The sequence below is a fragment of the Pteronotus mesoamericanus genome, unplaced genomic scaffold (genome assembly GCF_021234165.1).
Source record: "Pteronotus mesoamericanus isolate MK-2021 breed Mesoamerican mustached bat unplaced genomic scaffold, CSHL_Meso_final contig_181, whole genome shotgun sequence".
NCBI lineage: Eukaryota > Metazoa > Chordata > Mammalia > Chiroptera > Mormoopidae > Pteronotus > Pteronotus mesoamericanus.
In genome coordinates this window covers 2579583-2606623 of record NW_026555077.1, presented here as the reverse complement: position 1 = coordinate 2606623, position 27041 = coordinate 2579583, and the positions used below count along the sequence as shown (strand labels likewise).

Below are 27041 nucleotides of genomic sequence, written 5' to 3'. Positions count from 1 at the left end.
CCAAGCCAGCCCCCAGCAGCCTGGCAGCGGTATTGTACCATAGCCGACCCTTCCCCCACATACAGAGCCACAAGGCAGTGAAACAGGTTGCCCTGCCCTAGTGAACACTAGGCTCCATCCCATACAACTTAACAGGTGTCCTAAGACAAGAAGTCAAAGCAGCTCTATCTAATATACAGGAATAAACATAGGGAGGCTGCCAAATTGAGGAGACAAAGACATACAGCCCAAATGAAAGAACATAACAAAACCTCAGAAAAAGAACTCAACAAAACAGAAACAGCCAACCTATGAGATGCAGAGTTCAAAACACTGGTGATAAGGATGCTCAAAGAAATCACTGAGTACAGCAAAAGCAGAAGGGAAGAAATGAATGCTACATGCAGTGAAATAAGAAAAATCCACAGGGAACCAAGAGTGAAGGGAAGCAAGATGGGGATCAAGTCAACTATTTGGAACATAAGGAAGAAATAAACAGTCAACCAGAAAAGAATGAAGAAACAAGAATTCAAAAAAATGAGAAGCGGGTAAGACTCTGGGACATCTCCAAATGTGTCAACATCCAAATCGTAGGGGTGCCACAAGGAGAAGAGGAGGAGCAAGAAATTGAAAACTTATTTTAAAAATAATAATGAAAGAAAACTTCTCTAATTTGGCAAAGGAAATAGACATACAAGCCTAAGAAGCACAGAGTCCCAAACAAGTTGGACCCAAAGAGCACCACACCAAGACACATCATAATCAAAATGCCAAAGGTTAAAGATAAAGAGAGAATCTTAAAAGTAGCGAGAGAAGCAGTTAGTTACCTACAGGGGAATTCCCATGAAAATGTCAGCTGATTTCTCAAAGGAAACTTTGCGGGCTAGAAGGGATTGGGAAGAAATATTCAAAGTCATAAAAAACGGGAACCTACAGCCAAGATTGTTCTACCCAGCAAAGCTATCATTTAGAATTGAAGGGCAGATGAACAGCTTTCCCAACATTAAAAAGCTAAGGGAGTTCATCCTCACCAAATCATTATATGAAATGTTACAGGGACTTAAGATCAAAACTATGAACAATAAAATGGCAAAAAATACAAATCTATAAATAATTGAATCTAAAAAACAAACTACGCAAAAGAACAGACACAGAATCATGGACATGGAGAGTGTTCTGATGGTTGCCAGATGGGAGGCAGGTTTGAGGGAATGGGTGAGAGGTGAGGGGATTAAGAAGTACAAACTGGTAAGTACAGCATAGGAAATGAAGTAGCAAGGAACTTACACACATGACCAAAGGACATGAATGAAGATGTGGGGACTGCTTGAGGGACAGGGGGTTCTTCGTGGAGGAGAGCAAAAGGGGGAAAACTGAGACAACTGTAATAGCATAATCAATAAAATATATTTAAAAAATTAAAAAATGAAAATAAAGGCAGAAATAGCAACATATATGCAAAATGGTCTATTCTGTACTGCTTTCACATTTTAACTTGATCCTGTCAAAACTCCTACACTAAATATTACAACTATCATAAAGGAGAAATAGAAGCCCTTGGAAGTTAAGCAACTTAAGAACCTCTAACTTCTGTGTAGCAGTCAGCTCAAACCCACACGTTCTGATTCCATGTAATTTTCCACAGCACATTTGTTCCTTTAAGATCCCTGTGTCTTATCATTTCTAAACAGGCTTAGTGAGAAACTATGCTGTTTTATGAAGGCTGTGCCTGTAACCACCTCTGCTTTGTGAGAATAAAGGGGAAGATGGTTCAGACATTTTGTCCTGAACAAAAGGGCATCAGTTGGATTATTCACAAGGTCAAAAGAGGAAAAAACTTGTCATTGGACTCTACTGCTACAGGCAAACTCTGACACGCATTTAAGGCTGAAGGTTTCAAAGTTTAAAATAAGTAAAATATTGTTATGATTTTTATTCAAATATTCCTAATATTCAGGTTCTCTTGAAAGTAGATTATAGTTCTGTTTTGCAGAAGTAGAAATCAAAACTTTTAAAAAGAGATGCATTAAAAATCATAATTTTATTTTTTGTAATGAATTTCTGTGAAAGATGGTGCTTAATGAACAAACATTATGCACAGTTATTTTAAAAAGGTATCTCTGTTTATAAGATGGGTGTCTCTAAAATATAGAGAAAAATTAAATCATGCTTTTCTGAATGTCTGATACACTCAACAAACTAAAATACTCTTATAAAGAGCAGCTTATAATAATTATTAGAAACATTATTCTACCAAAGACACTTCAGAACCAAATCTTAGTAATCTTCAGGGAAGACAGTAGCATTGATTACTGTATCATCATCATTTTCACGTTCTTTATCATTTTCTTCAGTAATACATTTGCCATGTGCTTTTTCTAGGTTTCTTTTTTTCTTATGAGAATATGAATTATTTTTCTTGTTGATTTTCTCTTTGGGATGTGACTTAGTAATAGTTTGTCTTTCCAAAGCCTGTTGTAGGCAGTTGTAAAACCTGTAAAGAAATAAGTATTATTGTTACAGCAGTGTTTTGAAACTGAATGACTGAAATACACCTAGATCTTATAAATTATATAAATTTGATGTTTCATATTAGCCTTAAAATATGAACTGAAACAAATATGCTTGTTGCTTTTATTATTGTTTAATTAGGGGGAAGAATGCGCTTTCAGTTCTTTAAGAACAGTCCTGAAAATTGGGTTGGAATCATCTCAACAATTTCTATTCCACCTCAATTTCTATTCCACATATAGGTGTCAAACCAAGGAAAAGGAGAAAAGGTTTTCTTTATAAAAAGTCGTATATGTAACAGAAGCTCATTTTTGAGATTTTAGAAAATATATGAAGTTACAAATACAGATCCTCAATAAAACTACCAAGAAATAGCCACTCAATATTTTATTCCTTCCAATTTATTAATTTATTATGAATTAATGTATTTATACATGCACACATCTTTTACACAATTGTGCTATTAGTTTTACACTTTTTTCAAATTTATTATTTCTTGAAAATATTTTCACTATTACCAAATGAACTACAAAATAACACTTTTTAATAGTATAACATTGTCATCTACATTGGTCTTAATTTATTTTCAAATTTTCCCTAAGATAAACAACATGACTGACATTTTTGAAAATAATATGATCTAAAGTTCTAGCTCTTTCTTTAGGATAGATACCTAGAAATGTAATTACATGGTTAAAAGGTATAAACATTTTAAGGTTCTTGAGAAATACTGTTGTCCAAAATGGATGTTTAAAATATATGCTTCTAACAGCAATACTTGAGAGACCACTTCATCCATATGTTAAATATTACCATCAAAAAACATGCTTTACTTGGATAGGTGACAGTGGTATCTTATTATTTCAATTTCTACTTTTTTTGCAAGTGAAATGGGATGTTTTGCATTAGCTATGTGAATTATTTTTAATGTGAATTGTTCTTTTCCTTTACTCATTTTTCTACTGGAGTTTTAGTGTTAGTTTTGTGATACAATTAACATTTTCTCCCTAAAAATTGGGCTTCATTTCTTTTCTGCTCCCACATTAACACCTAACGAGAATCTCTACCTGACACAGTAGCCTTCAGCATATGTTTGAAGGCATAAGATGGCATGGCGTATTGCATGTGTTTCATACCAGCACTGTACGGGGAATGCTGTGTTGGCTGATTCCAATTTCTTCATTTATGAAATTGGGTATTATCCATAAATTATAAACTCCATGACACCAAGGACCCCCATCTATCTCATTTTCTGTTATATTCGTAACATGCAGTATAATGCTGACATACTTGGTATGAATATGCTAAATACATCAATAAATAACTACTGAGCAAAGAAGGTCCAAAATTAGAATGATCTGGAGGTTGAGACTCCTTGCCATTGTAGGGATCTCATCATACTAATGTATCCTATTCTAACTGGAGACTATGACAGGAAATTTTTGACATCTATAGAATAGATTGCCATTTGGATCAATTTTCTTTCATTAAATGAAGAGGTTTACTTCTACTTGCAAAAGTTCTAAAACTTCCTTAAAAAAAACTAAGATATTTACCTATTCCCGCATACTCCAAACAATTCTAACACATACTCAACATGATTACTACAGATCCTGTCCATAGTTCAAGAACTTACATACTCACCAATTTACACCTTGACATCCAGCATCATGCTTGGCATATAACACATGCTCATAGATATTTCCTCAATGAATAAATCAATCTCAAAGAGGGAAGTATAATAAAAGGCAAAACTATATAGTAAGAGATGCAAGCAAGAGGCTTTGAAAAATATTAACTGACATATAATTTTTTAAACCCCATTCCATGGTAACAACCTCTTCATATAACGCACCCTGTACATCCTCTGCTTCGCAGTCCGGCGCTCAATGCACTGAGCCATGCCAGCCAGGACCCTGTACACCCTTCGTTAACAGAAACTTGGCTCTCCCACAAAGACATCATCTGCCCTGCATTCCTCTTAAGCAGAGACTGCTTATTTTTTCATATCTCACTTATCACAGAATTGAGAGTGATGAGATCAGAATTCAGCTGGCTCACCAAGACTTTGTCAAGGCTAAACTCCTGCATCTGTCCCTCATGTCATCTACCAAAATTCTGTTCAGTCCCTTATATTTATGAAACCTCCTACACTTTGTTCGATCTTTCTCTCTAGCCTTACCATGAACCTGGGTGACGTCAAAGTTTGGTTTTCTTCTCATCTTCTGAACCGCCTATTTAGAATGGCTTTAAAAAACGACCCAACAGAATGACTCATTTTATCTAAAACGTAAGTCCAAATATGCCACAAGATGCTGTGAATAGCCCTTTACTGACCCTAAGGGGCAGCCCATGACAAGCAACTTCATCTTCTATCTTTCACCACCCACCCGTGCCCTTCAGACTCAGGTAACCAGGTCTTTTGTTTCCAGATTATACTCTATTCCTAGGAAATCATCGATGAGACTAACTTGCTGTTTTATGAACACAGAGAATTAACAACTTGTGTAAAATATCTTGTCAATCATACGCACAAAAAGATAATTGAAGAGGAACAGGTGCCTTACTTTAATCTTCCACTAAAGAACTTAAAAATTCAAACCTACACCCTTGGGGCACCACAGAAGAACTGGTAAACGGAAGAAAGATCCTTTTGTACCAGAAGCCAAGAATAAAAGCATCAAATACCTTCTCCTTTTTTAAGGGAACTTTTAAAAAGTCTGTTGAGAAACCATCTTACACACTAGTCAGAAATTTGTTTTCCAACTGCATGTTCTCCCCTCATTCTATGACCCATCCCACAGGACTCTGAGGTACAACTCTCAGAGTGTAATTTTCTCAGCTCTCAGGAAACACAAAGGGCTTAGGGTATATTCAGGTAACTGTTTCTTTTTTCCCCTCAAAAGAAAATCAAATTGTCTTCAGTTTTTCTACCTCTACAGTCAAGATCATCATGCCATAGGGCAACCATTACTCAGTTGTTTTTATGAGAGAACTTTCCAGTCCAGGCCAGTGCTGTGAAAATGAATTTTTGTTTTTCAGGTCCCTTAGAGGACCACTCGCAATAGAAAGCTTATATTTCTTGGACTTCTGAAATAGGAGGGAAACGTTAATAAAATGTAGGCACAACTGTATACCTTTTTAGGCTTCCATTATTCACAAATAACAAAGAAGGCCATTTTCATATATTCTGCGCTTAGGTTTGAACTAAGCTCTTGTGTTTTCATTTAAAAACATGTATGTGACAGCCTGTCGCAGGTGCTGGGAACAGAGCTCAGCGACAAGGTCTGTGCCCTCCACGGGCTCAGGGCCTAATGGGAGCTGCAAGGCTGTAATGATACCTCAACATGCCACGAGGAAGAGAAGATAAAGGGGGAGCACGCTGGGGGCACGTTGCTGCAGGTGAATCAGGAAAAGGCTCTTTGGGAAAAACCCAGTGCCTAGGCTAAACTGCAAGAATGAAAGGAAAGTTGGCTGGGTGATGGGAGAGGTATTAGGAGGGGAAAAATGAGGGGAGGGGATATCCAGGGAAGAAATATCAGAATATAAATATGTATTTTTCACTTTATATAATTTACCTTTTTGATCTTCAGTACACAGGGAAATGTCAAAGTTATTTACCTGTTTCTGTCCCATTTTTAAACATAAGACGGGCAACTCTGAGGAGTCTAAGACATCTGTTATCCTTGATGATTCCTTTTCTTCTACAATTTCTAATCTGTTGCCATTTTGGTTCACATTCTGTAATATCACTCCCGTTCATCTTTTTACTCAGGGTCCTACTATTTTTTACCTGGACTACGTACCCACAGCCTACTCCGGCCCGCTCCGTGTCTAAGCCATCTTACGTGTGTTCCGGAATAACCATTTTAAGACTTGAAAGCCTTAAAAGTAGCACACTGATGGAAAAAAATCAGTTAACTAAATTTAGCAAATATTTATTAACCATTCTCTTGTGTCAGAAACAGAATGATTAATAAGAAACTATCTTTGCCTTTGGGAAACTCAATGTATGTTACCCTTTGTTCCTTTATTGTTTGTGATTAATTCTATAAACATTTACTGGGTTTCTACCATGAGCCAGACACTATGTAAGGTTTTAGGATAAGACAAAGGATAAGAGGTATTTAAAGTGTTGTGTGTGTGTGTGTGTGTGTGTGGTTGGCAAGAGGGAGAAGTCAATTCCATTTTCAATGTGACCACATTGTAGTGGAAAAAAAAGATATGCATGCAAATAAATAATTGCAAAGCAATATGATTTTTATTTCTGTTTTGCACTGATGCATGAACTGTAATGATACTGGTAAATGACAATATGAATCTGAACCAAGGAAATGGCTATGGGGTTGAGACTAGGCTAGGAAAGATATTAAGGACAGGCTTCTCGGGTATTTTAGTTATATATGTTCAATAGTTTAATGGATATATGGGTCTATGACTTCAGAAAGATTTGGATGACCTACCAGTATATGGGGAAGCAGCTGAAGCTATAGGCCAGGGACAGAATCCTGAAGGACAACAATATTTAACCAACATGTAGAATAGAAAGAGAAATCCGTAAGAAAGCTAAGAAGGAAGGGAAACAGGAAGGAAAGTAGCAGTGTTATATTAATCATTACTTTTTGTGTCTGGCACAAGAAAATTCTTATCAACTGGTATATGAAAAAATGCTTAATGTCACTAATCATCAGAGAAGTGCAAATCAAAACCAAAATGAGATATCACCTCACATCTGTCAGGATGGCCATTATCCAAAAAAAAGAAAAAGAAAGAAGGCAACATGTGTTGGCAAGGATGCTGAGAAAAGGAAATCCTTGTTCATTGCTGGTGGGAATGTAAAATGGTAAAGTTCCTGTGGAAAACAATATGGCAGTTCTTAAAAAAATGAAACATAGAATTACCAAATGATCCTGCAATTCCATTTCTAGGTATATTCACCAAAAGAATTGAAAGCAGGACTCAAACAGATATTTGTACACCCATCTACATAGCAGAATTATTCACAATAGCTAAAGGAAAAAAAACCCAAATGTCCATTGACAGATGTATGGATAAGCAAAATGTGATATATAAATACAATGCAATACTAGTCAGCACTAAAAAGAAATGAAATTCTGATATATGCCACAACATGGATTAAGGCTGAAGACATGCTCAGTGAAATGAGCCAGATACAAAAGAAAAATACTGTATGGTTCCACTTTTACAAGGTACCTAGAACTGCCAAGTTCAAAGAGAGTAAAAATAGAATAATAATTTCTAGGGACTAGGAGTTTGGCAACTGGGGAATTACCTTCTCCTGGGTACAGAGTTTCAATTTGGGATGATGAAAACGTGCTGGAGACGGACAGCAGTGATGGGTGGCTACTGAGTATACTCACTGCCAATGAACTGCGCACTTAAAAATGGCCAAAACAATACATTTTGTTTTGTATATCTAATAACAAAAAAGCAATTATTATGACAACAACAAGAAAATAAGAAAGACCCAACCACTGGAAATAGCTTCATTTACTTTTTCTCTCCAATTTGCTTCATTTTTATCAACAAAATTATATACTAATATATTCAGCCACTTTATTTTATACTTTATTGAACATTTATTTTCTTATTACATAGTTGGTGAAAAGAACATGACTACTTTCGCTGTACTCATAGCCAAGTGGTGGTTTCATTTGATACAAGTCAGTCCTGAGCATTAATGAACAGAAGGAAACAGCCTTCCTCTTGTAATTGCTAAGCATATCGCCAAACTTTCCACTTTTTACCTAGAAATTATTATCTATAAAATTACCTTACTCTTTCTGCTAAGAAGTGGGCTTGGGAATTGGTTGTCACAAACAAGACCTTTTTCCTATTTAAAGTATTTTACCCTTTGACTTTGATTTTTCACATTTGCAGGAAATATCTTGTTGATGAAATGTTAGTCATTTGGACCTTGACTTTTAAAAATCCCTTACTATAGCTATTTTAATTGTGAAATTTTGGTCCTATGACAAACCAATTTTAGTACCCAACATCTGATTGCAGAATTCATCACCTTCAGTATTTACTATTTTTTCTCTTTTCAACATCAGAAGAGTAACTCTTTCTCTGCATTTGGTTGAAAGTACAGCTGTTCCCAAAGGAGCTCCCTAATTTGTATAGCCTTTCAGAATTCACATGTAATCTTCTAATCAGTATCTTAAGACACTTTTTACCCTTCTTTAATTTTTCACTGATTTTATATGATGAGCATAGCTCTCTTGATAGCAGCATACACACTATAATCTCAAAACATATCTTTGAGTCAATGGATTTAAAGCATAATTTGATTTTATAGTTGGTGAACATGGCTCAATTAACTTCACCAGGTGTACGGTTATTGATCACAGGCATATTTATAATCTTGTTGAAATTCAAGTAAGGAAACAGAAAAATGGATTTGCTTGCTACCTCCTATGTTTTAACAAACAAGCTCACTGGAATACTATATAAAAAGTGCAGTAAACTTTTGGAATGGTACCAGTAAGAACATACATATAGTGTAAACTCCATAGTCTGGTGGAATGGCTCGGTGCTCTTCAGTTGCTCACCTGAAATCATTACTTTATTTAGAATGTTTGTTCAAAGCACTTTGTGGTCAGGTAGCCTCTTGGCTTTCTTCAACCACAGGTCTGCTAGAAAAACAATCCCTAATGCCCTAAGACATCCATTGTATATAATAAATTAACTTCTCTCCTATGTATCTAGAATGGTACCATTGTTGGGAGAACTGAGAGACAGTCACTTGAATCATTTCATGAATCCTGCTGTTTAAATGAGGAGCCCTGCTTGAGAAAGCCTGGACAGTGCTACTGATGCGAGCACTGGTTTGTTCTCCAAATGCATCACGGAAGAAGGAGAAGGGCTATCCTCTCCTGGGAATCCATGCCATGACAGGGCCAGCGCTAATCACTATACATACGATGTTGAGTGCATACTAAAACTGTCCCTTAAGGTAAGTATTTACCCCTGTTTAGATTAAGTTGTGGTAGAACCTGGATTTGAACTCAGTTCTAGCTCTGAAGCCCAGTTCTACCTCTTTCCACCATGTGACACTGCTGCCATTGGCACTCCTGGCCTTAGCTGCTTTAAAAAAAAAAAATTCTAGGTATTAAAGAATTTTACGCAGGCAAGTGAAGCAATAAGATTCCTTTGCATTTTACAGACAGGATCCTGAAAGTGATAATAAGAATGGCTTAGCAGAGAGACACACTAGAAGCATTCTGCAGTACGACAAGCTAATACTGGCCACGGTCTTGAATAAAGAAAGTGGAAGTAAGGATGGGGAGAGAAGAATAACTCAAGACTGGTTAAGAGGTGGCCAAGAGGGTAGGGAGAAGGGAAAGAAATTATAAATAATATCAAGTTGACTATCACCACCTGAATAACCCAGAAATGTAAATCTTATTGGTAGTAGGTTAGTGGCATTATCTTTATATAAGAAGAGCAACATAATAGTCACTTCTTTATATTAAAAACTATTCTTAGAAAAGAACTGAAAAAAGAAAGCACTGTAAGAGTCTGGTCTACCATGAGGTGAAATTTAAGAACAGAAGTATAAAAATGGGAATTAATAGCTGTGATCTTTACTACTAGGATAATTGTGGCAATTCTGGATTTAATCCACAATAAGAGATGGGTATTAAACACTCCAGAGGTGTAAAATATTTACCAGGCTAAAAATTAACCAGTCTATCCCCCTCAAAAGGAAATTCTAGGTAGTCTAGTCCCCAGTAGAGCACATCACATAAGAGGCAGTGTGTACCTCTTCTGTGGCTGCCTTCAACGCGATCAGTTACGGTCCCATGTCTTAACTGAGTGATTACATTTCTTTTCTTCATTCCTATTAATGACAGTGATTTGTCCCATTGTCCTCTAGGGAGTTTATGTTCCACTCAGTACCCATTATAGTCTGGCCTACTTTCATTTATTACTCTGATCATCTTTTTATTATTCACGATAAGGCTACAAACAGAAAAGCAGTTGGGAATACAAATTAAAGATGGTATGTATTAATATATTCAAAGATGATCTAGGCATATAAAAATAGCATGGAAATATCCAATTAACATACCTTTCAATTCTCTTCTTGTTTTCCTCCATTTTTTGATTTGCTATCTTTAATAGGAAGTCAATATAATCCTCTGTCACCATCAGTTTTCCCCTATGGCTTAATGGTACTTCTAAGCCATGTGTGCTCCGGACAGCCTACAAGGAAAGAACAATGTCGATATGATGACTCACGTACTAGAGACACTGAAGATAACTAAAGAAGACCCCTAGTGAGGGTGGTGTCTAAACACAGTTCAGTTCCATTGCGGCACTTTGGTTTATGCTTTCATATAATTTAGCTAAACACAGTTGGATCAAAGGAGATTAAATAGATTTTCCCATCATATAAAGCCATTTCTAAAGAAAGTCATTCTACACGTTATGTCTTAGAGAAGCAGATAATATCAAAGAATCCAATAACTTTAAGAGCTGCAACTCAATAAAGCTTAGAAAGATTTAATACACTATTTAAAGCAAAGAGATAAATAAAATCTCAACAGAAGCTTCAAGGGAAAACCAAATTAACTGGATCTGAAAGAGCCTCCTAGTGCTGCTAGGGCACAGTGTGGCTGTAAGAATAAACCATGCCTGTTCTATCTCACAAAGTGGCTGCTGTCTCAATGCTTTAGGGCCAATCTCAGTAACACCGGTGATGAAACAGTCAACGTGTTACAAGTAAATCCAAACCTTGGATATAGATTAAGAACAACTAAAATTATTGGGAAGAATAAAAATTAATTCAATAAACATTTGCAATCTGCAAATGTAGGTCCTACGTGTGAAGATACAGGATGAATGTAACATGGTCCCTTTAAGAGCTTATCTTAGAATGGGAAATAAAAAAGAACCAGGGACAAAAAATTATAACACAACACACACCCGTGTGTGCACATGCATGCACACACACACACACACACACACACACACACACACACACAAAATGTTAAGGAAACGTAGACGAGGTACAACTAATTGAGACAGGCCCCAGCTCTACGGGAAAGGTGGCAGTTGAGCTGGGATTTTAAAGGATAAGTGCAATATTACCAGATGTAAAAATGGAGGAGAAACAACTTATCTACAGTTATGAAGACATGAAAAAACGTGACACATTTGGGGAACAACTAATAGTTTTCTATCTGGCTGAAGTGTAAGTATGTTAGCAGGAGATGAGCATAAATAAGGTAGATAGAAAACAGTTTGGGTCAGGCCTTGAATATCAGGGAAAATATCTGGAGACCCTGCCTTTTCAAATGGGGAGATTCTAACAGCACTGCTTGGAGGGACAGAAGATGGAGAGCAGGAAGACCAGTCAGGAACCACTGTAAAGACTGCGGTGAGGGGAGACAAGGGCTTAGAGAGGTGGACTCAGCTATGAGAAAACAGACACAGATATGATAGGGCTTGAAACGAACTGAACGTGGGAGACAAAGCAGAAGAAGGTAGAAGAACGGCTCTGTTCTTCCTGGGCCACCAAATGCAGAGGGGAACGAGATGGGGACAGCATCATGGGCTTTGCTTTTCTATTTAGTCGTGCTTTACAGGGGTCTTATTTTATAAGCTACTTCTATTTGTCAAATAGGCTATTTGGTAAAAATAGATAGAAAATAGGGAAATGTAGGGAGCTAGAGTGGAGGACAATCTGAAATTAATTCAAGAGTAAATATATGCCACACCAAACAGTAAATAGAATCACTAAATACTGCAGCAGATCAGAAAAGGGCAAAATCGCTAGGGGTTGGTGTGGCCAGGAAAAAACTCAGGAGTAGATATGGAACTGAGAAGGAGCCTTAAGAGATTATTCACTCCAGACTTTTTCTGTGAGAGATAATAAACATTTTCAACTCTGTGGACCAAAGAGTATGTCACAGCTATTTAATTTTGTCACTGTAACACAAAAGCAACCTTAGACAGTAATTAATCAAATGCATGTAGCAGGATCTGGCCCCACTGTGGGCTGGACTTGGCCCAAGGGCAGTAGTTTGCTGGCCCCCTCATATGGCTGAGAAAATTCAGACCCTGAGGGATTAAGGAACTTGCCCAAGTTCATATAGCATAGTCGGGGGCCAGTAAGTATTCGCACAGAGGACTTTAGAGCCCTTATCTCTGATTCTTTCCGTAACATCATGGTGCTTATTAATGTGGGGTTATGTAGGATGAGGAGGGCACAGAGAATGAGGTTAAAAGTGGAGGATATAATACTATAAAATAAGACCTCAAATGTACATCTAATACCTCTAGATTCTGTCCACTCTGAAGGAAAATATAAGTCACTGAAGGATTTTGAGCAAGGGAAAGGCCAGAAGACCTGAGTAAGGAGAGACTAAAGGCAGGACTCTAAGTCGAAGTCTAAGTTATTTCAATAATTTGGATATCTTCATGCTCAAACAACTCTTTTTGCCAAAAGATATCTTACCAACATAGTCTTCCCTCTCTTTCCCACTGTTATGCCAGAGTTCCTGAAACCAGACTCTATTGCCACTGAATGCTGCAAGAAAATAAATTTGTTAAATTCTGATAATCTGACTGGTGAGATAAGCTGTTAAACTCTACAAACTGCAGAAACATGTATAACGCCAGACCTATAATTAAATTAAAAAGGTAGCTGATTAAACTAACACCACATTAATTTTTGGTAGTTGTTTTAAGTCTTAATTAAATCTATCCACATACCTATAATTTCAAGTATAATTACAAAGTTTTACCAGAATCTGTGCATCTTCTAACTGTCGGCACTGCACATGAAGAACAAGTGGTTCAAATTTCAAAACAGCATCACCATTTGCATTTTTCAGAGCTACCATCTAAATAAATGAAAAGTGTTAGTATCCGACACAAATATATGATCCTCTTCTTTGGTGACCCTTTATGATATATAACTTCCATTTTCCCCAGGAACTTTTAGACTCCTTCAGCATCCTCTTTCCAAAATAACTTTGCACTCTGCTTTCTTGGGCTTTTTTCTCCAAAAACTTATTAATGTCCTTATTCTTTTAAAAGACCTGATTTCTCATTCTTCTATATACTTCTGTGTTATTCTTTCCAACCACATGTTAAAAAGTAAGTTACTACTGTATTTAATTCCATAACAGATTTTTCATTAAGGAATATGGTATATAAAGACTGTACTAGAAGGTCTGTTTAAAAACTCCACTGTTAAATTGAGGTTTGAGACACATGTATTATTAAGTATGAGCTAGAATTTATATAAGGCAACTGTTATTTCTGTCTAACATCCCTGGGCAGCATACTCCCTCCTTCATACCATTTCATTTTCATGGGACTCTACATCATGACCCTGTCACTCATCATTCCCACGATCACTGATATCAAAGACGCCAAGTGCCTGGGTCTGATCAAAAATGGCATTCCATTTTATTGGCAAGAATAACTATTCTCTGCAGGGAAAACACCTAACCCAAGCAGCATGATTCAGAGTCCTTTTTTGGAAATGATATACAGATCTTCAGAAGAAGTCTTTTCTGCTGGGGTTGCTGGTAGCTACCTTTCCTGCCACAAAGATAATCTGAAGTAGAACTGACTAAGGGCAAATATGCAGAGGGAACTAGTACCCAAACAAGGGGATGGAGGTTGAATAAGGACTCTGAAGACAACTTCTGAGCACCTGAACCAGTAATGTAAGTGCCTGGCTAATACACACTTGTATGAACTCATCTAAACATTTCAATTTAGGAAATTAAATAATCCAGCAGAGACAGAAAAAATTTCAAGAAGCAATCCAGGTGAGTAATGGATAATTTATTTACAACAGTATGCTGGTAATATATAGATAGTGCTAATTTACTCCTGACTCCCTTTCTCCCTCCTCCTTCTACAATTTGTACCAGGTTGCAAAGTTATAAAATTGCAGAAATGAAATTTAATCTTTGGATCCAATATGTGTCCAATGTCCATGAACTCTCCGCTCTGTCCAAGAGGATGTGTTTTGTTGAGCATTCATAGTAATGCTTGCATACAGATTTCTACTTTTAGCTCCTACAACTCAAAAAAGCCATCATGATGAATTCTCTTTAGGCTTTATGAATAATCTTCACCCATTATAATTATGAACATAAATCACCTTGAATTGTTTTCAACTGTATTTAAAGTGACTGTGAATGCAAAAGCTTATTTCTTTAAATTTATTAAAAAAAAACTTACCAAATCATCTTTTATGCAAGGTTTGTGTGTAACTAGTAGCCAGCAACAGTTTTGTTTCTTAACCTCAAAGCCATTTATACTCTAAAATGAAAAATAGCATAATTAAATTTAATCATGTACTTATAAAAATATTAAGTACAATGCATAACATATGGTAGGCTTTCTTAAATTAATAATCCCAAGTGGTGATTTTTAAGTATTACTGAAAACAATTCAATGGGCAAATCAAAAGAGTAACATTAACCAAAAACAAAAATGAAACCAAAATGCTTGAAATAGAAAGAAAAATACATATGATTTCACTTAAATGTGGAATCTAAAGAACAAAATAAAAAGACAACAGACTGGTGGTTGCTAGAGAGGCAGGGGAATTGAGGGACTGGGAAAGAAGAAGTGAAGGGATTAAGTACAAATTTGTTGCTACAAAGTAGTCATGGGGATGGAAAGTACAGCACAGGGAATATAGTCAGTAATATGGCAATAATTATGTATTGTGCCAGATGGGTACCGGAAATATTGGGGGGAACACTTTTTAAAGTGTATGATTGTCTAATCACTATGCTGTGCACCTGAAACACATACAAAATAGTATTAAAAGTAATCTGTCATTGAAAAAATAATAATAAAAAATAAATTTAAAAATGTTTAAATGTGTTTGCCAAGGTAAAAGGGCTCAATATTGTCTGAAATGGTCATGATTTTGTCAGGTGGAAAGGGATTACTCGGGGTCGCACACTAGCAGGCTCTGAGCTGTCCCCTAGCTGTTTTACTTAGCACAGCATTCTTTTAAGAAAGCACGGCTGTCACAATCCCTACCATTTTTTACTGTCACCTTAGCTGTTCACACCCTTACATGTCCCTACTTTCTAGAAGCATAAATTTGTGACTTTTCATGTAGTCCCAAAGGGCAAAGCTAGGACCAAATGATCAAAATTTCAAGAAGACAAATATTTTACATCAGATTCTTTGTTAACTGGAAAAAAGTGTCTACTTGCAAAGTTCTATTATGTATTTTGGGTATAAACAGATCCTACCCTTAAGGACACTGGAAAGAAGAAGGAGGAAACCATGTGCACTTTTAAGCACTGTACCTCTACAAAGTAACTATTCATACAGTGCGTACACAGGAGACTTTGCTGTCTGGCCTTGGTAATGGGAAGAGCTGAGCTTGTCCTAAATAACTTGTTTGTTTTCATTCAATAACCTCAGTGACTTTTGTATCTGATTTTATGCTAGCTGCTCTAAGTTGTAGAGCCAAATGCGTGGCCCACTTCTAGATTTACAGACTCTAGTGGCATATTTTAGGAATTAAGGTCATCACTGGCTTCCTCTAATTTATACTCCTTTTATCCAGATATTTCCATTCTTAATTTTTCTTCTTGTATTGCCTTTTTGTAAGCCGATTCAAATCCTTTCTGAAATAAGGCAAAGTGAAAATAAGCATAATACCCTTATAACATATAAAATAAGCACTCCTATATGATAATACATACAATAAAAAGGGGTTCAGAAAAAGTCCTAAGGCAGTTCAGAAGAAGCAGTTATTACTGTGTGTGTGTGTGTGTGTGTGTGTGTGTGTGTGTGTGTGTGTGAGGGCAGTTTTGGGAGTCATGCCTTAAATATGCAGAGGTGGGGAAAACATTTCAGGAATAACAAACATGAGCAAAGGCAAAAGCAGGCAAATATAAGATAAAGAAGGGAATAGTTCACTTTCAGTAAATAGAGATGAAGAGAAGGAACGGAAAATGGCATTGAAAGGTATACATACTGGAGTTGGAGTCTGGATATTCTAATGTTGAAAAATATGTAACAAAAGATTTCCACCTGGATGAGTGACATCGATAGATTTGTGCTTTAGAATAGAAAAGTAAAGCTATTAACAGTGTGTAATGTGGTTTAGGGTAGGGACACTGGTAGTTTAGTGACCTTTTAGGGAAACCATCGCAGAAATCTACACAGGATAAGGTAGTAGAAATGGGGGAAAAGAGACAGCAAGATCACTAAGAGTGCCAGTGCTCAAAAGGCAACAGAAGCAACATAAAAATAAATGGGCCCTGCTAACCTGGGAGATCAGTAAGGGATCTAAAGAAGGAGCTCAGGAGTGTGCTGTCTTTCATGCTCAGAATTCAGTACTAATGCTAAATTTAAAACACAGCTAACTTTTTCTGTGCTCTTAATATGGGCCAGTCACAACACTAAAAGTTTTAAACAAATTATCTCATTTCCTCTATACCAGCAATTTTCAATCTTTTTCATCTCATAACACACAAACTAATTACTAAAATTCTGCGGCATACAAAAAAAAATATTTTATGCTGATGTGACAAAAAATAGATATAATTTTCACTCATTCATACCAGACTGCTATTGTTGTGTTGCCTGTTGTCATTTTTTAATTTGACAATCTAAGGGAAAAGAGGTCAGTTTTAAAGACCTCTGTGGCACACCAGTGAGCCTCCCGCAGTATACCTCTGGAAAATCTCTGCTCTACACAAAATCCCTGCAAAGCTGATACTCTTTATTGTCCTCAGTTCTTGAAACAGGGAGGGGATGAGCTTAGATAACTTTCCTAAAGTCACATATCCAATAATTCTCATAACTGGGTTATAATCTAAGCTGTATCACTCCAAAGCCTGAGGGTTTGACCACTATCTCCCACTATATACTACAGTATTGTACTTTTTCAGCTTATTGTATAAATTACAAGAGCAGTAATAATGGAGTGGGCCGCTAGGAGGTAGTAAACACCTTAACCCTAGGGAAGTTCAGTCAGGTAGTTAGGATTTGGTAGAGATCTTGAAGCCACCAGCTTCCACAGGTTGGAAGGTCTTTAAATTCCCGTAGTATTCGGAAAAGCAGATTCTTTAGCCCTTGCAACTCAAGATCATTCCCAGGCCAGCAGCTTCGGCAGACTATCAGGTGAGACCTCCAGAATGAGAATGTGTACTTTAAAAGATCTCTAGGTGATTAATAGACACATTAAAGTCGATTCACCCTCTAAGTTTCCATGGATAAAGAAATCGAGACCACCTACCAGAAGTACAAATACAAACAGGCTGCACTGGGGTGTTGCACTGGGTCGACTTAGAGCTCCTAGTGTTTCTACAAGGCAAGAGCGGGACGGGCTTAGAGGAGGCTCACCTCATCTAGGAGGATGATACGACCAGAGCAGGAACTGGTGGTAAAGAACTGTTCTCTCCCATTCAGGAGCTGCACAATCTCAGCCACATCCTCGTCCACACTGCCCTTGCGGCTGAGATCCACTTTGCTCAGACACTGCGCCTTCCATCTTCTGAACTCTGCGCTACGATCCATGCGAGGTGGGATTTAGGGTCTGCTTTTTCCCTTTATCCCTGGCCTTCCCCTGGGGGCAGCCATATTGGACCGAGTGGTGCCGAGAAGGTCCAAACTTCCTCACTTCTTGGTCGTTACGAACGCGGAGATTCCGGGGGCGGGTAGAGGTGGGCGGGCGAGGCGGAGCCAGCAAAGGCTGAAGACGTCCAAGCCCGCCTCCTTTTTCTGTGAAATCTGTGGGAGCCCTCGTAGATTTTGATTCCCCACTCTAGAACACGGTAAGTGGGTTTACAACAGGCCCCTAGCTGTTCAGGCCGTGCTCTTCCGCGGCGCTCGTCCAGACTGAAACGAGCTTTATTCTAGCGGCGCTCAGGGCTGCGCGCTGTACCAGCGAATGAGGAGCTCCTGACCCCTGTTTTCCCCTCTAGGGGCTTCAAGCTCCTCTTCCCTAAAACACTTGGGGAGTTTTATCTGCCGGGCCTGAGCTCCCAGCCCTGGTTGCTAGTACGATGTGCGTTTCGGCCACACACCGCGGGGCTCCCGTTGGCACTGGCCCCGCACTCCCTTGCCCACCCCCCGCTTGATTTTCGGGGCGGCCAGGCCTGGCTTTTGGGGGTTCCTGCGCCGGGCGCGCTTTTGCTGAGCGCCCCTGCCCACCGCTCAGCGGTGGGAGCTGGTTTGTCTGCGGGTCCTGGAACTGCAGGGGTCCCGGAGCTCGTTTTGCCCGGCCTTCCTTTGCTCTGCTTTCAGATCTGCCATGTTACTTTTGAAGAGAAATGTAGGTTTTTGGTGGGTTGTTTGGGGTTTTTTTTTTTGCCTTTTCCCTCCGATCGCCCCCACCTAGAATAATCTTAAAAAAAAAAAAAATACAAAACACCCAGTTAATAGATCGTTGGATGTTTACATGATTTCTCCCGGACTCTTATCTCAGTGACCAGGGAAATTGTGTTAATGATTGAATCATTTAAAGGCTAAAGTTCCCGCTGTTTGTGCACAGCTAGTGGAAATGGCTGTGTGAATGCTTGGTGTGCAGCAACAAATCTCACCGAGCTCTGCCCCCCAATTCTGGAGAGCAGGTTGTCCAGTTCCATCCAATCTTTGCATCAGAGAACCTGGAGGGGTTTAGAATTATCTAGTCAGTAACTCCTCCGCCCTCTCTTTTCAGAAGTGGGCACCGAGATCCAGACCAGCAAGCAACCTGATGAGGTCACAAGCCAGGGAGAGATTTATCCTTGGTCACTTTTAATTTTTTAAATTTCTTCTGGGTTAGGAATAATCAATAATATGTTTACACGTGTCATTCTTGATCAACAGCAGCACATTATATAATGCTTGATTCTCTTTCCAAGTTTTTATTTTTTTATTTCTTGCCTAAAATTTTTATTTAACTTCTGCTTTTCTCTCCTATGTGAATTTGCCCTGGCTTTGTAAATTGATCTGTGCCTTCCATGTTAAAATAAATTTCTGAGATTTTCTCTATTCCTTTAGTTCTCATTTAAACCTAATGGATTCAAGTGTAGCATGGAAAAGATCACTATTTCAGGAAGAATTTTAAATTCTGAATTTCCTAGATTTGCGAAGTATGGTTGGCAACCTTTCAGAAAATAAAATCATTATATTTGGTAAATAGAATAACCTATTTGAAGTACAGTTTAATATAGGAAAAAAACACACGCAATGTGGCAGGACTGCTGACTGCACATGATTTACTCAGAATAATAGAGCTTACTACATGCTGTGTGCACTGTGACACATTCACCATGTGCTGCTGCTGTTAACTGGTACAAGGATCCTATGCTAGGGACTGTTGGCCCCATTTTACAGGTAAGGAAATTAATTAGCTTTCCTAATAGAATAATTCCATGTATATTTCCATTGGATCCACTAACTTACAGGTGTTTGACATACTTCAAATTGTAAGCAGATGCCTTGATCATAAAATACATAATCCTACCTGCCGGTTAGTTGAAATTCATATTTCTAACTCTCTCACCGTCAGCACAATAAAGTACATTCCTAAAAAATTAGGGGTTCTCTCTGACAGTGTTTCCAAGGGTGAGGTGAAAAGGATTGTATGAGAAGGGAATAAAATCTTAGAGCAACATTCAGGGTGTAGCCCTTGGATTCTACCTTTGCTTTTGTGTGACCTTGATGAGGCTCTTAACCTCTTACCGTGTTTTCTCATCCATGAAGTGGATGGTGATTTTATTTCCACTGCTGCATACAGTTTTAGTAACTGTTCTTTACCTGTTGTGAAAATAAGCATATCAATGGATGTGAAAGATGTGCTTTTTAGAAGGAATCAGGTATTGCAGGGGCTTAAGAATTAATCATAATTGCTATTTGTGTGTTATTTTATTCTCTTTATTATACCTTTGACATAGCACCTGTATTATGAAGCCAAGCAGGATCCTGTGGGTAGCTGAGGTAGTTCAAAGGCAAGGAGTACAGATTGGAGCCTGATCAATCGTAACGGCAAAAGCTCAGGGGGAAATAAGATTGCCAGAAACAAAGTAGAAGAGGGAGCCGTCAAGGTCATGCCAGTCTCCTTACCGGCACCGCAGGATAATGTGATAGTTTGGGACCAGGCAGAGTATCTTCTAAATCCAGTATTAAACACGAGTATCTTCCATACTTTGTTCTTTCGTCCCAGTGTTAGCACATGTCAAAATGTAGGAGAAAAATGTACATGCTGGATGTTTTTAGCAGGTTCTATTTCAGGGCAGTTTTATTATTGCCACAGTTTTTTGAGGATGGTAGTCATGTCTCTTGGTGAATGGAGAGGTGTGAGGGCTTGAAAGAAATGAATAGGTAGGAAGTGGATAGATAACTCAACATGGAGAAGGAACTCCAAATCTTACACTGTATATATGTACATATGTGAGAGGATGGCAGTGCGCAGAAGCTGGGGAGCGGCTGAGGCATCTTTGCCGTTTGTGTTCTCTGAGGTTAGCACAGTGCCTCCCTTATCGTTAATGTTAAAAAAATATATGTTGAATGAGTAACAACCAATATTTGGCATTAATGTTTTGTTTCAGTCATTCTCTAGACTATGAACTCTTTGGGGCTAAGGACCTGTTTTTACAACCAGAGTCCTGTAGGTATTGTTATGATAAATCAAAGATGATTATAGAATCAAGAATATTTTAATGAAAAAGAAATTGGAAAGGAGAAACTAGATGGGGAAGGAATAACAGTGTCTAGTATACATAGGAGTAAACATCGGCCGGGTTCCATAGTTGATGCTTGCCACGTCTCTACCCCTGAGTGGGAGCCCAGTGTTCAGATGAAGAGGCTCAGAAAAGCTGACTGCCTTGCCTAAGGCCACGGAACTAGTGAATGATAGAGCTGCCATTCATACTGAGAGCTGTCAGGTTTCAAAGCCCACACTTTTCCTAACACCATACTGAAGACAGAAAGGAAAAAAAAAAGGATTGTGTTTTTATTTCCAGAATGGAAAACTCTGATCTAGGCAACTTTTTCTCCATTTCATTTTGTTTATATTTTCAGTGTCTTGTCTAAGAAGTACCCAGTGTGAGTGGAGATAGAAATAGCATAGTCTCTGTACAAGCCTTCCCGCCCTCAGGGACTGCGTAGCTGCCCCACGGCGCTGCCCTTGGGTTTATGCCCTTTGCCTGCTTCTGCCCCCTTTTATTGGAGGGCTGCCCTTCAGGATGTGTCATTGCTAAACACCCTTTCAGCGATAAGAATTTTATTTTCTCCTCTGTGCCAAGTACTGTATTAAATCATTTTAAATAAAGATTTTTAAAACAACACAACTTTTGACTGATTATATTAAGAACTTTCTATTCATAACACCATCTACATATTTTGATCCCCGCCCCCATACATGGAAAGACATTTTATAGTTAGTATGGACTCTGTTCTGAGTAGCCCTGTGTTGAACTTTGATACAGTAAAAGTCTGAATTCTTTCATCTCAAGTCTTAGTTTCTGCATTTCTTTTTGGAAAAAAAAAAACTGAGTTTTCATTTAACATTAACAGTGGTAGGACAGAAAGGTTAACTGGAAATTACCATTGTCATTTAGAAAAGAAGGCTTGCAAAACAGTGCTCTAGTTTTCAATGTTTTCCCTCGTTAAAATGAATGAACTTCATAAAGCCAAGTGTTTTGGCATTGATAAATCTAAAAAATGGAATGCTAGGAAGAAAAAAGCAAGCTGCAGAATCCAGTACCGTGTGATCAAATCTAAGTAAAGTTTGAGCCCTTGCTGGTGCAGCTTAGTGGATTGGGCATCATCCGGCAAACCTAAAGGTCACTGGTTTGATTCCTGGTCAGGGCACATGCCTGGGTTGCATGCTAGGTGTCTGGTTGGGGCTGTGCAAGAAGCTATAGTAGATGTTTCTCTCTCACATCAATGTTTCTCTCCCTCTCTTTCTCCCTTGCTTCTCCTTTCTCTAAAAATAAATAAATTAAAATATTTAAAAAATAAAGTTTGAAAACATGCAAAAAACAGCATACATTGTTCAGTAGTACATTCACATGTAGTAGTGGGGTAACATCATGCCTGGGAATGATGAGCACTGAGTTTATCGTAACAGTTGCCTCTTGGAAGGGTGGGACAGAGATGGGATTGGGGATGGTACTGGCGGGTTGTCATATCTATAACATTTTAAGTTTTTAAAATGTTAAGATTTGTTAAAGGTAGCAGTTGAATGTATTTATTATAGTCTTTGTATTTATGGATTTGAAATAATTAATAATCTAACAAAAGATCTATTTATTTAATGTTAGTAAAACTTATACTAGCTCCTAAAATTTCCAAAATGTTGCAGCCCAAGCTTATACAAAAGGACATCTATGATATTCATTATGTTATACCTATCCAGATGTTTTTGTTTGCATGTTTGATTCCCTGTTGAAGGCATTGAATCGCTACAGGAAGCAATATGAGATATTTTGCTTTGTAGCTGAAGGATTTGTAAGATGAAAGGTTTTTAAACATGAAATGAGATCAGTGGTAAGCCTATGATTTAAATTGTCATTTGAAAAATTGTTTGATCTGACCCTCCAGGGGGAAAAAAAACCCATAGTGATAGCCTAGATACAATAGGACAATACATTAATTTTTTTTTCCTTAGTCTCTAGATCACCATGGCGACTGGACGGAAGTTGATGAGAGCTATTAGAGTTTTTGAATTTGGTGGACCAGAAGTGCTGAAATTCCGGTCAGATGTTGCAGTACCAATTCCAAACGACCATCAGGTGGAAATAATTATTTAAAAACAGGCAATAATTACACAGTATGAGTCTCTAGCACATCAAATTAATATTCAAAAGAAGCAGACTCACAGTGATTATAAAGACATTGAATTCCGACAGAATTTATACTGTTTATGAGCTCTGACAAAGAACATAATTTTAATAATTAATGAAGTAGGTCTAAGAAAAGAAATGATGGCTTGTTTTAAGAATTTTTTGAAGTATAGAATCACCTGTGCTGTGCAATGGTTGGATTTTTTTTGAATGGAGGAGTTATTCTGTTACAAATTTTCCTGACTCTTATTTTGTGCACATTAGGAAAACAATTTTCTTTTGTATACCTATTTTCCACATATGATTTAAGAGACTTTAAATGTAGAGCTAAATCATTTCCAGTGACTTTAACAATATAATTTTTCAATAAAAATTATGTATTTTTATGACTGTACCTTCAATGGCTCCTGAGTCTAATTTCCTTAACAAGTCTTATGAGAGTTTTCAGTTTGGCCATAACCTATCGTTATAGATTTATTTCTTATCACTCCTTCTCAATAGACTGTGCTGTAATAACATCAAGTCTTACCCAGTGTCTCCATGAAGCCCTTTTGTTCCTTCTGTCTTTGCGTAGTATAGTCCTTTAATTTGAAATATATGTTTTCTCTAATTCCCAGAGAATGTCTGCTCATCCTTTAAGGCCTAGTGCAAATACCACTTTCTTTGAAATGCCTTCTCTTCTTAATTAATACAAATTTTGTATTAAGTAAGGTAAAATAAACTTCAATAGTAGAAGTAACCTCAAAATCTCAATAAATCAACAATAGAAAATTGTTCCTTATTCATTTAATTCCAAAGTTCTAAAATGTTGGTGGGTAGCTCTCCTCCAACGGTGGTTCAGGGACCCAGGCTTCCATCGTGTGCCTCTGCCGCTTTCAACACTTGTCTTCCAAGGTCACAGCAAAGGGCAGAAGCCGTGGGGATTGCCTCGGAAGGTCTTTATGGGCCGGGCCTGGAAATCACTCTCATCACTTTTGTTTACATTCCCTTGGCTAAAACTAACCATTTCGCTACTCATAACTGTAAAGGAGCCAGGAAACAATATTTTCTGTATCCTGGAGGAAGAAATAGATCTGATGGGCACATAGAGGTCTCCACCACACATCTCAAATATTTCCATCACTGGTCTCTCAAAATGTTTTTAATATCGCACATAAGCCAATGTGTCTTATATTTTTATTTATATGTGGGTTTGCAAAATTGGAATGTGAGCTCATTGAAGGCAAGGTTTTCCCCTCCAGTTTTAGAGCTCCCATAATCATTACAGTCCCAGCATAATGCCTGAATTCTCTGTGTAAACTAATACATTGTCATTGCAGGTTCTAATCAAAGTCTATGCATGTGGTGTAAACCCCGTGGACACATATATTCGCTCTGGTACTTACAGTAGAAAACCATTCTTACCGTATACTCCTGGTTTGGATGTGGCTGGGGTAATAGAAGCCATCGGGGATAATGTAACTGCTTTCAAGGTATTACATTTTTAATTATTTCTATTTTAGCTTAATATTTTTTCTGAGAATATTTTAATATAGTTTTAAAATGTGTCTGTGTTAAGCATTACACACTTTCTGCCACTTGGGGGACTCCTCTAGTAACAAAGAAATTGCCTTTTATCCAGAGTCCTTGTTTATCTGCATTGTGGGGAATAAGTGCATGGTCATTTCTGCATCTTCACATCCCCACAGAATTACATGGTGAACCTTTTAACAGAAATATTTAAGGAAAGAAAACAAGAAAATTATATTGTTTTCTAACTGTTGATAATAGACAAAACAACATAATTTTTTTTTTTTATCCTCATCCAAGGACATGCTTATTGATGTTAGAAATGGGAAGGGAGGGAGAGAGCGAAGGAGGGAAACATTAATGTGAGTGAGAAACATCAATTGGTTGCCTCTTGCATATCCCCAACCGGGGACCAAACCCGCAACCCAAGTGCGTGCCCTGCCTGGGAATCAAAGCAAGAACCCATAGGTTTGTGGGATGACACTCCAGCCAACTGAGCCACACTGGCCAGGGCACAAACTAACATAACTTTAAATACTTTTTCTAAATTTAGCCTCACAAAGTAAAGGGAATGTAAAGTGTTTTTTTTTTTTTTGGAATAATAAGTAAAAATGAAAAAAATACAAGGTCACTATACATTTTCCAAGCTCTGACTCAGACAGAAAAAGGTGATGGAGTCAATGAAAATGTTATGATCAGGGCATTTGTTATTTATATGCCAAAAGACTTTTAAAACATAGAGTATATTCACGTTCTAGCATCTTTCCTCATAATTCCTTGACCTGTTCAACTTTGGCAACTCATTTATCCAAAATTGGACTGAGACAGAGATGATTAACATGGCCCCCGAACAGGAAGTCAGGCAAATTCCTACAGCTTTCCACTGCTCAGCCCGTGGCGATCTGGCTTCTGCCCTCCTGCTCCACGGAAATGATTCTTGCTAATGTCACTAATGGCATCTATATTGCTAGAGTTAATGGGCCCTTTTATGTCATTATCTCTCTTGACTTCTTTGTGACATTTGACACTCTCAGTCACTTACTTTTTCTTAAAAAGAACTTTTTTCTGCAGCTTCTGTGACATTTTCTCCTGTCCTTCTCCTCCCCCTTTCCTTTCTGGGCATCCTTTTTCAAGCCTCTTTTTCTCTGGATGCTCCTCAAATCTTGGTATTGCCCAGCACTCCCAGTCCCTGCTTAGACTTCTGTGTTTTGTATTGTATACCTTCTTCATGAAGATCTCATGGACACCCATATTTTCCTTTATTACATGGATATCTTTTGCTTAGATGTTTCCTTTTTATATAAAAATTTCAATATATTTTATTGAGGCAGTATTTTAAGCCCAACCAAATATTAATCACATAGAAGAACTATTTCCTATTCTTACATAAGGGGCATAGTGGGTCTCTTTGGTAGTGAGTATTTCCTAATATGTAGGCCTTTTTTCTTTTTAAAAATGTTATTTTTTATTATTTTTTTGTATGGAATGAACACTTAAAAAATTTTCAATTACAGTTGGCATTCAATATTTTATATTAGTTTTAGCAATATAGCATAGACATTTATATAATTTACAAAACCATCCCCTAGGTAAGTTTAGCTACTAAGCTTGGTAGCCTCATTTAAATGGCTGGTGGCTGTTTAAAATTCAAAATTAGTTTAAAAAAGAAATAGTTCCTTAGTCATTGCCACTGCTCATTAGCCCTGTGTGTCTAGTGACTATGCTACTGGACAATGCAGAGGCAGAACATTTCCATTGTTGGAGAAAGTAGTGTTGGAGAACGTGGGACCCACATGATCAATCTCCAAAACTTCTTACTCAGTGTGTCTAAAACTGAGCTTGTCTTTTCTCTCTTCATCTCTGTTCCTTTGTCGTGTGACTTGGTGACTTCTGAGGTTTGAAGCTTATCTCTTCACTCTCCCTCACTCAGCTCTCCCTTATTAGAAATGTTTTCTCTCTTTTTCCATTTCTGCTCTCTGTAGTTTGTTATCTTTCCTAGGCCCGTACCTGGACACTTACCTTATCATCCTCTGTCCTTCCTTCTCGAATCTGTCCTTGCTCTGTAAGAGATAGTTTCTATGTGTAAGAGATGTAATTCTGATTATTTTACAATTAATTCTTGCACTCATTTTATGTAGATTTCAGGATATTGTTGAAATTGTTTGTATTGTAAAAAAAGACTATTCTATGCTCTTGCTCACCTATCTTTCCATTCATATCTCCTATTCCTTCTCTCTC

At 37.7% G+C, this 27041-nt stretch overlaps 2 protein-coding genes across 4 annotated transcripts in view; one reads left to right on the top strand and one right to left on the bottom strand.

Moving 5' to 3' along the window:
- Window positions 1-2052: 2052 nt before the first annotated feature.
- TYW3 (tRNA-yW synthesizing protein 3 homolog) lies at window positions 2053-18155 on the bottom strand. The gene is made up of 6 exons (XM_054566859.1): window positions 17866-18155; window positions 14725-14805; window positions 13269-13367; window positions 12980-13051; window positions 10589-10722; window positions 2053-2473 (listed from the first exon to the last, which is right to left on the bottom strand). Exons 1-6 carry the CDS (start codon window positions 18037-18039, stop codon window positions 2257-2259), a joined length of 777 nt encoding a protein of 258 aa, XP_054422834.1. The 5' UTR covers window positions 18040-18155; the 3' UTR covers window positions 2053-2256.
- The window catches only part of CRYZ (crystallin zeta), a 25367-nt gene continuing 15835 nt past the window's right edge, over window positions 17510-27041 (top strand). Inside the window, exons 1-4 of one of the 3 annotated variants that reach the window (XM_054566856.1) lie at window positions 17510-17643; window positions 17932-18044; window positions 23120-23243; window positions 24614-24766. In XM_054566856.1, the coding sequence (XP_054422831.1) occupies window positions 23133-23243; window positions 24614-24766 (264 nt within the window). In that variant the 5' untranslated portion in view covers window positions 17510-17643; window positions 17932-18044; window positions 23120-23132. Of the gene's footprint in view, window positions 17644-17931; window positions 18045-18155; window positions 18297-19662; window positions 19843-23119; window positions 23244-24613; window positions 24767-27041 lie in introns of those variants that run through there. The other 2 variants (XM_054566855.1, XM_054566858.1) reach the window with 2 other exon arrangements.

What these genes read in the sequence shown, in the direction of transcription:
- TYW3 (XM_054566859.1), bottom strand. Translation starts at nt 18,039, where the DNA reads ATGGATCGTAGCGCAGAGTTCAGAAGATGGAAGGCGCAGTGTCTGAGC. An exon ending in GTATCATCCTCCTAGATGAG is followed by an intron (nt 14,806 to 17,865) that starts GTGAGCCTCCTC and finishes TTTTCATTTTAG; the next exon opens with AGTATAAATGGCTTTGAGGT. An exon ending in AACAAGAAGAGAATTGAAAG is followed by an intron (nt 2,474 to 10,588) that starts GTATGTTAATTG and finishes ATTTCTTTACAG; the next exon opens with GTTTTACAACTGCCTACAAC.